Consider the following 12466-nt stretch of genomic DNA (forward strand, 5'->3'; position numbering starts at 1 on the left):
GTCATCACTCAGGCTTGGACAATCAAGGGCACTCCAGTCTGTAGCCAACACTCTAGCCATCAAGGCTATGCTATTATCATCTAGGCTATCTATTTATCTTCATTGATTTATATCCTACAAAACCAGCAAAAGGGGTTTTCACAGTTAAAGTGAACTCCTGATTTTCCAAGCCAACGACTTGCCCATGGATAGTTGGAAAAGAATATAATGCAGCAATGAGGCTCTTTTGGGCTCCCTCCTTCACTGTGGTGCGCGGCCTAAATAAATAAACTCCCTCAGCAGGTACCTCCTGCTGCAGGAACCAAGGAGGCCCTCCTTGCATTGGCATTTCCGAGAAAGAAGTTTGAGTGAAGAAGGAGTGCAGGCAGCACAGAAATTTAAGCCGGCCCCAAACCGAGGTGCAGAGTCAGGTTTGAGACATCAGGCTAACCGATACATACTGAAACCTATATAATGAAAGCCACAGTTGAAGAATGTAATAACAAAGTTTAACTGCCATGAAGACCATTGGCAGCTGCAAAAAGGAAATGCCAGGGTACATTGCCCGCTTGAAATAAACTCACGCTCTTATTCTGAATTGTAATGAAAACATACATGACTAAAAGCCGAGATCACTTTATAAAATGATCAATTATCACTCAGATTTTTTTATGCATCCAAGTTTTCCCTTGTATCACTCTTTTTATTTCACGGTAGAACTACATGCTCGAAACAAGGTTTCCCCAGAATCCTGCATCATCTGGTGCAGTGGAGTCCCATGCATTTTAGAGCAGCTGCAAGACTTCCTTGGCTCTCCCTCACTTTTCCAGGGCCTGCCTCATTGCTCCAATCATGCAGGGACACACCCTCTAATTATTCAACTGACAGGGAGGGATTGGAGCACCTTGAGAGAGCAGCCACTTCCATATCATTCTCCACATTTTCAAATTCAAATGCCAAACACGTCAAACTGTAGAGTACTGTGACATGTGCACCACATCTGTTTCATCAGAATGAACAGCAGCCCTACCGTCATCTGGGCTCTAAATTACATGAAATTTTTGTTTGTTTCAAATCCAATTAAGATTTTATTCCAACATTTCTTCCAGGTAAAAAGTCATCAAAACAGTAAGAACAGTGTTAATGAGCAAAATTCTCTTCCAAAGAGCTGAAATATTTTCATCCTCAACAACGAGCATCTTCGGCAGTGGTCCCCTTAGGTGTTTTTTAAAGGATGTGATCACTCCATCACCCACCAGCAAAAAAAATGCAAATAACACTTGGAGGCAAAAACGTAATAAATCATTTGAAACCAGAATGTACTCACTGGGGGAGAGGGAGCAGTAGCAAATAAAAGAAAAGCTTTCCCAGGAAATTTTTAAATATTCAAGGACTTTGGAGACAACTTTTGTCTTGCAGCAGTCTTCAAAAATTTCACAGTTCATCCAAGTGCTTCCACGTATACTGTATTAGTCAAGTGGTAAATTTGTTTCTGATCCTCTGAAGGCACGTAGGTTTTTTACTGTTTCTAATATAAGACGTTCAATTATTTTTATTTACCGATGCATTACCATAACATAATGAGGGTAAAAAGAAACTTAACATTTCCGCCAAAAGGATTTAATATTTCACGAACATGTTCGTGAAATATTAAATCCTTTTGGTGGAAATTTTAAGTTTCTTTTGCCCTCATAATGAAGGAATTCCACAAAGTTAAACCTGAAACTGTTATGAATATCAAGTGCGCCATAACATAAAAGTGTAACCTTATCTTTCAAAGGCTTGTAACTAAGATTTGACATTCAATTTGCCAGCAATAAGGAAATGTTTTGGTAGGCACTTCCAATGCAGGCTGGTAGCATTGGCATTGAAGATTTGTTCTGGAAGCAATTTTTTTCTTTCAATAACTCATGAAAATCAGCACAAAATTCATCAGCTGACTCTGTATTGGTACTCAGTTGTTCGCCCATGACCCCCACTTCACAGATTTAAAATTGCTTTTCAAAACTCTTCAACCACCATTATTATGCAGAAAATCGTCATCAACCCCAAATGAATCGTTGAGAAAATATTGCTTTCCCTACCAGAATAGGATCTGAAACAGAAAATCCTTCGGCTCACTTTTGGCTGAATCTCCAGAGCAGTGCAGCGCCACGATTTTCATAGAACAATTTTCTCATCCACTTTCTTTTCATTACTCTAATGATGTCATCACAATCACAAGTGAACACAAAAAAGTTTCCTTCGTTATTTATACTGCCACAAGATATTTGTGCCTTGACCTGCCATTCTTTGACCATTTGTTTTGCTGCTCCACCTCCGTCTACAAAACTAATCACATCTAGTCTCTGTTTTATCAATACGGCCAGACATTTTTTCTTTGTAACTTCGTTCCTCCACTGTCTCCGCACTTCATAAATACAGCCAACTACTACCGTAAGATAATCCCTAGCCCAAACGTTAGAGTCTGCATGAATGAGAAAAAACGAAAGGTGTAATTTTTCCTAAACATAGGAAACTGCCTACATGATCTAGTGGCATGAGTCATAAAGATTAGGGGAAGTAATATCCCCTTTTCCCAACACTGAGCATTGAAGGAAGCCATTTATTTCGGGGCTCGCTGATGGTGGTGGAGGCAGAATAGTACTTAGTGCCACCACCATTGAAGAAAATCAAATAATGTCAACAACCTAGTATCTTCTCTCTTGAGAAGATGGCCATCTCCTCGTGCACTGCCCTTCTCATGCATGAGTAAACAACCCATGCCAATACCCTCTCCCTCTGCTCAGCCACCGCTACTGATAGATAAAACTAATTGATGGCACACAGACACAACCTGGATAATACACATAGGGATAGTCAGTAGTTCAATGTACTCCACGCCATAAACATGCATATACCTTGCTGCTGCCATCCAGTCATCATAGAGATCATGGGTGAAGAGGGGCTCAGGGAGTTCACGTAGGTATGATTTCAAGGCTCCAGCAATGACATGGGGGTCATGGTACTCCAAGGCGGTTTGCAGGCTGAGGCAGCATGCATCAAAACTCATCTTCATTCTTCTTACTTTGGAAGCCCCTGATCAACGGAAGAGATGATAGGACTTTAAGCAGGCGGACTTCATTTCATTTGTCCTCCAACATGACATATACACAGGATGAACAGACTAAATAGATAATGATGAAAGTAATGATTGTCAATATTTGGTCAGAAACTGGTCAAGGTAATAAATGAAGCTCACTAAAATATATGTAGAAATAATAGAATTTGATTTCACAAAATTCTTTACATTAATTCATTTTCTGGCAGTAAGTAATTAATGTAATTAATCAATTAACTTGAATGTAAAACAGTATCATTAATTATTAAAGGGAGAAAAATCTAAAAAAATGCGCTATTTACATTTGAAAAATCCTCGGTCACAAAATGCTTTACTCCATCCAGGCATGAAAACAATAACACCCGATTCTCATCGATAAGAGTTAGCAAAGCGACATGACCTTACCTCCAGCAACTCTGAAAAGGCCTTCCTCTTCCATACCTAATTCCAACAAGGCACAAACACACAATTCTATGGGAAATGCTATTTTCCTGTCCGTCACCCGTAAATGCTCTTTCAGAGGTTGTCCGTACACAGGTTTTCTCGCGCTATCCTCTGTAAAATAAATAGTGGTAGATTTAGCGAAGGCAACCAACAGGGGAAGTCATTTGCACCATCAGGGATGCATGAGAAAGGAGGAAGGCTGGAGAGAAGCCCGGCGTCGGTATTAGCCTACTCTTGACAAAAGGCACCAAGGGAACAACAGTTTAACGTCCAATGCGACCGACCGAGTACTCAATTAAAGTGCTCTCCACAAAGCACCACAAGTAGGGATCGCGATACCATTGAAAAAGCGCTTCCATCTCCAGGCACGAACCCGGGATCTCCAGATGGGAAGCCAGTGCGCTAGCCACCACAACATCGTGATCCTCATTTAAAATAAAATGAAGCCTAATTTTAATTATTCTTGAGCCTTTGAAGAAAATTAATCATTGAGCTCAATTTTCTTCAACGTAAAACCAAATGATTGAATATGTGTCATTGGTCTGTGGAAACCTAATGCCCATTTCAATGCCAGGTTTGCAGAGAAAAAGTTAATCCTTTCAAGTGAACAGTTGTCAGTTTAAAATTTGATATTGAGTTGATTGAGAAAGAATGGTAGGAGATGATGCCACAGTAACTTTAAAGGAGTCAACCGCAAATGTGAGCAAAAATGCGACATTTCAAGGTCTAAAAATCATTTGCATTGACGGGGATTTGAATTTACAGAGTGCAAAAGGATGCCTCGGTAGCTTAGCTGGCCAAAGCACTTGGCTGGGCAAGCATCGTGGTCAGGGCAAATGATTTTTACATTTTGAATTTGTTGCATTTGCTATTGTGCTCTAGTTGAAGTAACAGTGTTCATTTCTGTTCATAAAATATACATGAATATCAAATAACCACACTGAAATTTTGGAATTGTGTTGCCCTAGTCCGACATTACCAGCAACATGCAAATAATAAATGCTTCCCATTATGAATGGTGTGCGAGCGCAACTGCTGCTTCCGGCATGCTCACTGGACCCATACACAAAAGCTGAACTAAGCCACCATCAATTTTTAAGTGCTTTAATCTCAAGGTATTGCTCCCTTTGTCCTTCAAGAATATTTTATGCAAAAATATTTCCAATATACCAACAGCATGATGAGCAAGCAGTAACCTTGGGCAGTGAAAAGTGGACCTGTCAGAAAGACAACAGCTCAGAGGCTATCTTTGAAAATACTTTTTTTTTTAAGGCAATCTACCCGTTAAGGTAGGTTTTTGGATGGACACAGCTACCAAATAAATATTTTGTGACTCCTAACAAAACACTTAATCCAGTATCCTACTCTACATCAGGTCCCTCTTCATCTCTGAGCACATTCTTCTCCCCTTCATCCCGTCCAACATCCCTATCCTGTTCCTTCCCTTTCCTCGTTTGCCTAACATTCTCCCCTCTATCACAGTCTTCAACATCCCACTGCCGGTCAACACCCCCTTCATCCATCTTTCCTGCCTCCAGAGGATTGCTCCCAACAAACCCCTCTCTTCGCCCACCATACCAAGTACTTCCTCATTTGTTTTCTTCTCTGTCCATTTAACCTTCTCCATTCTTCTCCACACCCACATTTCAAAAGCCTCCAGTCTACGTCTATTCTCCTGCTTCAATGACCACGTTTCCGCGCCGTACATAGCTACGCTCCATATCAAAGTTTTTACGAGTCTTTTCTTAACATCCTTACTCAAAGTCCCAGTCATCAACTCCCTCCTCCTTGTGAAAGCCTCTTTGCCTAGCGCAATTCTTCTCCTTACGTCCCTACTACTTTGACTGTGTTGGTCCAAAACACTACCGAGATACGTAAACTGTTCTACCTGCTCTAGTTTTTGCCCTCCTATTTTAATGTTTAGCTTAGCCTTTTTCTTTCTAGAAAATTGCATAACCTTTGTTTTATTAATATTGATTTTCATCCCATATCTGTCACGCTGCATTTCCAATTCACTCAGCAATTCTTGCAGCCCCTTGGCTGACTGACAAACTAAAGCTTGGTCATCAGCAAACCTAACTGATTATATGAATTGACCACCCACTTTCATTCCTACCTCCAGTTCTTCCCATGCCTCCTTAATCATTTCCTCTGCATACAGGTTGAACAGCAATGGTGATAATGGGCAACCCTGTCTTACAGACATGTACAAATTGTGGATTAGCCTCCATTCCCTCCAATCTATTCCTATTTTCTGCAATAAACTCATTAGTTTTTCCCAATTCACTCTATCAAATGCTTTTTCGAAATCTACGAAACAGGCAAATACCTCCTGGTTGTGTTCTATATTCTTCTCGATTAATAATCTCATTACTGCAATGGCATCACGCGTACCTCTCCTCTTCCTAAACCCAAACTGATCAACCCTTAAGCAATCGTTTGCCCCACTCTCTATCCTTTTGTTTGTGATCCTGAGGACAACTTTAGCTGCATGGGATATCAAACTTATTGTCCTGTAGTCCTCACATGATATAGCCTTTACCTTTTTCGGAATAGGAACTAAAACTGATCTCACAAAGTCTTCCGGACAGATTCCTTCCTCATAGATACTACGAATCAGCCCATATAGCCTCTTCCTCCCACATTCTCCTAAACATTTCAATAGTTCCGCGGGAATGTTAGCTACCCCCACGGCCTTATTTAGTTTCATATCCCTTAATGCCCTTTCTATCTCATTGTCTAGTATGCCTGAACCCAAACTATCTTCCTCTACGTCATATTCTTTTTCAATTTCTAACTTTGTTGGTCTAAGTTCTTTACTATACAGATCTTCTATATATTCCTTCCATCTCCCTTGGATATTTCTCTGGAAATACTAGATTTGGGAATTAACTCCAAAACATTCAGGGCGATACCTTACTACATGTCCATGCCATATTCTAAAATGACAATCATACACACTCAGATGGCTCACAGCCCTCTGACTAACTTTAGGTTAATATGAATACTTACTGATGTAGTTCTCCAAATCAGGGATAACAGTTCCTAAGATGTTTAAGGCATTCTCATGATATGCACGTTGAAGCTTGGCATATTCAACAATGAGATTGGATAAATGTGCTTCTTTGGAGATCAACGTGAACATTTCCGTGGCGAGCATGTCCTGGTGAAGTAAATCGAACAATTTTACTAAAATCACAAAATACAAGTCCACACTATAATTAACAATGGAAAAATTATCCTTGAAAATTAAAGATTACTGGCATATAATTTAACCAATGGAAAGGTCATAGGAGTAATAGTGACGTAGTAAACAGTTATTACATTGAGGATCAGTTCCCAAAACAATAATCAATGCCTGATCAATGGTCATCAAAGAGGCCAAGATTGTCGACTTCATTGAGCCAATAAATTTCACCGATGACTCGAAGCAATTGTTTGGTGAAGCAAAAGGGAGGCTCGATTCATCGTCTGGAAATTGTTATCAATCTGGTGACTGAATATCAACTACGGATGGTTGAAACCAAATTAAATGACATCTTAAATGACAATAATGTATTCAAGGAGAAACATTTTATGAAACAGTACCTATAAGGGAATCCCTAATGAAAATTAACGTCACATTAGAATAACAGAGGAGGAAGGTGCTACGGTTCTAGATTTAGTTCTTGAGGCAAAGATGCACTGAAGAAAGGGAGTCTCAAAACATTCGCACACAAGGCTCCTTCACTTTGTAAAACTCCATTTACACTCGACCTTCCCCCTATCCGGCAGTATTGTTTATTTTAAAAACCCAAGTTTGGAAAAGTTGAGCAAAGCATTCACAGAGGATATCAGCCATGAACAGCATTCAATAAATCCTTAAATATGCCAATGCAAGCTTTTCAAACTGCTAAAATTGGGGCTTCTCATCTTTCATTTCCCACACTAGACACAACATCTGACTAAAAAATTTATCACTGTTGGGAAGTGCAAGTTTTGCCATCATATCTATTCATACATCACACACTAACCTCATGCCTAATTGCCAATTTGGTTGATACAATTAAAATTGTTAAAGATACAACAGTAAAAGTGTCCTCTCAGACAGCCTTCTCCCACCATTCCTCCTCCCCTGCAGCTACTAAACCACCATTCACCCCCTGCAGCTGCCATTCAGGCTCATTGCCACACTACCCTCAGCTCTGGTGACCTGACAAAAGAATCACCAGCCTCCCGCCCAAAAGCACTCACCACACATCGCAATATTCCCACATCATCAGTTGGATTTGATTTCTTAAGCCTCCATATTTTCATTTCTCGGCACAGGAGTGAATGGACACAACACTTCCCTCTCCCATGGGCTCTCCCAGGGGTGTTACATTAAAGGCCTGCAGGGTTTCGTGCATAGACAAGGACCAAAGGTAAGAAGTTACACATTTAAGAGAAAAATGTGGTATGGTATCATTGGATTACCAAGATGGTCAAAACGATTAGAGTGCTACAAGATGGATAGATTAAAGAGGGCCATGGTACTCCTTCATGGAAAGTTTGCTGAAGACATTAACAGACAAATTTTGTGCAAGGTGCATGTAAAATGTGAGACTCTGAAATAATGAAGTAATTACTAAATTTAGTCCAAATAAATTGATAGCTATAGCTCTCCAGTATCCATCCTACTCTTCACATAATCGCATAGCACTTGCTGGCAAGCACCTAGCAGCATGGCATTTCAATAACAAAATAAATGGATCACACAAAGATAATCAAGTAGAATATCCAAAAACTGTTGCTTACTTTGCAAGTATGCAGGAGAGATGGAGATGCTTCCTAAATAAATAAGTCTGGAAACCACAAATTGATTCTGAATTTAATCACAAATAGCATCTGAACAACAAAGGGTGATTTCCCGATGCATGATGTAATATAAATCACGTAAATGCAGATTAACCCTAAATTACCATCACATTAGCTCTCACATTTTGGAACAAGATAAATCAACGAATTAAGTGATGACATAATGACAACTGTGAATATAAATTAGTCCAAAATGCATAAGAGCCACTAAGGTTCGATTTCAATGCTCTGTGCTGGCCAAATAAACACCTTTTTGATGGATGAACTTTTTGTTACAGATATTTTCCAAACAAAAAATGATTCACGTGCAATTTGATTCGGCAATTACTACCTCTCCTCAACCTTAAGTTTGTCAGTCAGCCAAGGGGTTGCAAGCACTGCTGAGTGAATTGGAAATTCAGTGCGACAGGTATGGGATGAGAATCAATATTAATAAAACAAAGGTCATGTGATTTTCTTGAAGGAAAAAGGGTAAGCTGAACATTAAAATAGGAGGGCAAAAACTAGAGCAGGTAGAACAGTTTACATATCTCGGTAGTGTTTTGGACCAACACGGTCAAAGTAGTAGGGACGTAAGGAGAAGAATTGCGCTAGGCAAAGAGGCTTTCATGAGGAGGAGGGAGTTGATGACAGGGACTTTGAGTAAGGATGTTAAGAAAAGACTCGTGAAAACTTTGATATGGAGCATAGCTATGTACGGCGCAGAAACGTGGTAATTGAAGCAGGAGGATAGACGTAGCCTGGAGGCTTTTGAAATGTGGGTGTGGACGAGAATGGAGAAGGTGAGATGGACCGAGAAGAAAACAAATGAGGAAGTACCAGGTATCCTGGGCGAGGAGAGGGGTTTGTTGGGAGCAATCCAGAGGCAGGAAAAATGGATGAAGGGCGTATTGATCAGTAATAATGGGATATTGAACACTGTAACAGAGGGGAGAATGTTAGGCAAAAGCGGAATAGGGATAAGATAGGGATGTTGGATGGGATGAAGGGAGGATGGAAGTACACAGAGATGAAGACTGACTTGAAGTAGAGTAGGATGTTGGGTTATGTTTTGTTAGGAGTCACAAAATATTTATTTGGTAGTTGTGTCCATCCAAAACTTACCTTAACTATTATATTACTTAATAATAATAATATCTCTCTGAGAAACACATTACGCAAAACCAGATGAAAATGCATGATATAAATAAGTGAACATATTAAAAGGAGCAAGGGAGAAGAGTAGAAAAATCTTCCAGTCATCTTATATTACATTCTCATTACAAAAAATAAATGCCCTGTCCTTCCTTCATATCTTCGCAGCAAACCACAAGTCAGTGACTTCCCAGGGCTACAAATTGTTCATTTTTGTTCATTTCATGCCCATAAATTCATACTCCCATAACCTCATGGACATCCACCCCCCGGAGGTCGATATCAGTCTGTGGTAAACTATGCACAGACCACTAAACATAGTCCCAAAAACTGAAAGCAAAAACATACCCTACACTGCTCCACTTTTAGTTCAGCATCCTCCAGCTCCTCTTTAATGGAGTCTGCTTTCGCATTGTTGCTGCCCCCACCTCCAGCACTACCTCCGCTATGCTTAAGTGCTGTTTGATGACTGAAATATCACCAAATTATTGCCACATCAAATCACGATCATCTTTAATGCACACATATTTTAAAAGAAAACACTCAGAAAGCATACACAATTAACGGAAGACGCAAAATATTCGAAAAAAAACAAATAATTCCACTAATTCAAGGAAAGGACTCGTGAAAACAGTTCTTACCGAGTTCTAGCCGAATCCATGTCAAGTATCAGCTTGGCTAGATTTCTTTTATGCTTCAGAATATTAGGCACTTCAGTATCAAGAATTTGCATAATTGGATTTAAAACTTCTTGCTCTATCCGTAAATCATGCTCGACAACTTCTGCAGCCAATGTAGTTTCTACCTTCCCACAGTTAGCTAAAATATGGCTGAGTAAAATAAAATATTAGCATTTCATTTTTCGTCTGTTCAAAGACATGATATTTAATGTGAAAGAAATGATATTTAATGTGTGTTCAAGCACTAATAGACCAGGCCAATGAAAGAGTATTTGACACATTTTCCACACAGTGAAGGCAAATTTTACCTAAAACATAAATATCAAAGACAGTATACCGTCAAAAATCATGCATGAAAAATATCTCTTTACCGCGACATTTGCAGAGTTAAGGTATTAACATTATATCGCGATCAATAAAAATTATAAACACCTTAGGAGGTAATTTTCTTCACATGCGCTGCTTTCCAGCATTGCGTGTCCCAACAAGTAATCTGGACTCTTTTTCTGAAAATATAAATGAATGTGTTGTTGAGAAATTATAGCATAAGCAGTCCCCAAATAAATAGTTTTATCATGAAATTTTCCTCGAGTATAACCGAAGCCTCGACAATGAGTCATAGATAAGATCCTTGATTCGCAGTAGGATAACTGGGTGTGGCAATGAAAACTACATTTACATCTTACCAGTCTTTTCTCTTTAGCTGTGCCATCTACACCTTGACCTAAGAGAGTTGCTGATAGCTTTTTTGTTGTATTTTGACATGCATTTCGAATAAATTCCACTCTTTTGTCTGCTCCCTGCAGATCATCGGAGAGAACTTCAGTCTTGCCAGCTCTGAAATAATGTTAACGCAATAACTTAGCTTAATACACTTTTCCAAAGCACTACTGTCAATTTAGAAGTAGCAAGACGAAATTGTTGTTACCTAGAAAAAGTCTGATCAGCAAGCTGCTTGACTCGGAAGAATTGTTTCTTCATGTTAATGCAGGTAGGCTTGTACTTTGAATAATTATCCTATGAAAATGGATACAAACTATTCCGTTTGTGGAAGTACTTGCGAATAACTGCATGTAAACTAACAATAGTCACTCCCACCTAATGTCTGTAGTTTCCACAGCTTTATGTAAGTCCATGTATCACAGAAGTCATAATCCTAAAAGTTAAATAATACCCCAAGAACGGTTACTTAAATGTGATTTAAAATTCAGCCAAGCCAGTTACTGTGAACAATAGCTCAGGATGCTGACCAATGACAAGTTTACAAGGAAAATACATTTGGAATTGTGGAGAAACCACAAACTGATGGCAACGGCCTTGAAATTATCAATGCGCTTACTAATTTCAGAATATAATGCCATTGGGTATCACCACTTGTTTACCACAACACACCTCTTGTTATTTCATTCTAATCTTTTTGTCACTTCATGCGCAACGACTCCATGGGTGTCCAAGAATGTCTCTCCAATCGACACACAATTCGATAGACAGCGGAGTCGACTACTTTCACTAGCGATACCTCAGTTATTCCCGGGAAACTCAAAACTTAATTTAATAATATTCGTTTAGGACAGATTTGTTCAAAAATTCCATAATGTTACCAAAATATATTTATTTGAATTAATAGTGAAAAATTAGCGTGTATTTGGCGCAATTTGCACCTTTCGTTAAGAAATGCATACCGTCAAATACATGCCTCCCCTCCACCCTCCTTCTCAATTCGTTATTTTATTTCGCATTAAATAATGTGATTAACTTAATGCAGTGGATTGAAGAAAAGTATGAGGTAAAACGTATAATGAAAATGTCATGATGACACACTTTTCATCTAGTCGAAACACGATTACGTCCGATCGTTTCACCACAATTTGCGGTGTCTGGTAGTCATGCGCATGCGCAGATGGAATTCCTTTTCAGTCTGTGTTGTTTTGTTGACAGCATCAGCAATGAAAGTCACCGGCCGCGTACGCAAGCTCACAGTTGCCTGTTGACTACCAAAAGGCACGTTAGTTAGTATACCTCTGTGATAAATCGAGAAAAAATTTCCTTCATCATGTCGATCGACAGAAAATTTGTGAATGTCATCATATTAGGTTTCGGATTCATGTTCGTTTTCACTGCATTCCAAACAATGGGAAATATTGAGGTAAGATTTTTTAAATATATATAATTATTCTGCTATGTGAACGGTTTTGTAATCCTTTTTATTTAACTGACTGGCAAGATTTGTTTTTCATTTTGCCATTTAAATGACTGCATGTTAATTCATTACTATGCATTTTAAACAGGTTTT

The 12466-nt window shown here is 39.1% G+C and overlaps 2 protein-coding genes across 3 annotated transcripts in view; one reads left to right on the top strand and one right to left on the bottom strand.

Moving 5' to 3' along the window:
• Window positions 1-11636, bottom strand: part of LOC139688631 (rho GTPase-activating protein 44-like) — a 40125-nt gene extending 28489 nt beyond the window's left edge. For both annotated transcript variants that reach the window (XM_071586191.1, XM_071586190.1), the window contains exons 1-9: window positions 11566-11636; window positions 11102-11329; window positions 10860-11010; window positions 10606-10679; window positions 10135-10323; window positions 9842-9962; window positions 6536-6686; window positions 3485-3634; window positions 2880-3057 (exon numbers count right to left, since the gene is read on the bottom strand). In XM_071586191.1, the coding sequence (XP_071442292.1) occupies window positions 2880-3057; window positions 3485-3634; window positions 6536-6686; window positions 9842-9962; window positions 10135-10323; window positions 10606-10679; window positions 10860-11010; window positions 11102-11154 (1067 nt within the window). In that variant the 5' untranslated portion in view covers window positions 11155-11329; window positions 11566-11636. The remainder of the gene's footprint in view (window positions 1-2879; window positions 3058-3484; window positions 3635-6535; window positions 6687-9841; window positions 9963-10134; window positions 10324-10605; window positions 10680-10859; window positions 11011-11101; window positions 11330-11565) is intronic.
• Window positions 11637-12148: 512 nt separating this feature from the next.
• The window catches only part of LOC139688644 (UNC93-like protein MFSD11), a 134553-nt gene continuing 134235 nt past the window's right edge, over window positions 12149-12466 (top strand). Inside the window, exon 1 of the mRNA XM_071586209.1 lies at window positions 12149-12319. Within this exon, the coding sequence (XP_071442310.1) occupies window positions 12227-12319 (93 nt within the window). The 5' untranslated portion in view covers window positions 12149-12226. The remainder of the gene's footprint in view (window positions 12320-12466) is intronic.

Source organism: Hetaerina americana, unplaced genomic scaffold (genome assembly GCF_022747635.1).
Source record: "Hetaerina americana unplaced genomic scaffold, ioHetAmer1.1.p SCAF_21, whole genome shotgun sequence".
NCBI classification, from domain to species: Eukaryota; Metazoa; Arthropoda; class Insecta; order Odonata; family Calopterygidae; genus Hetaerina; species Hetaerina americana.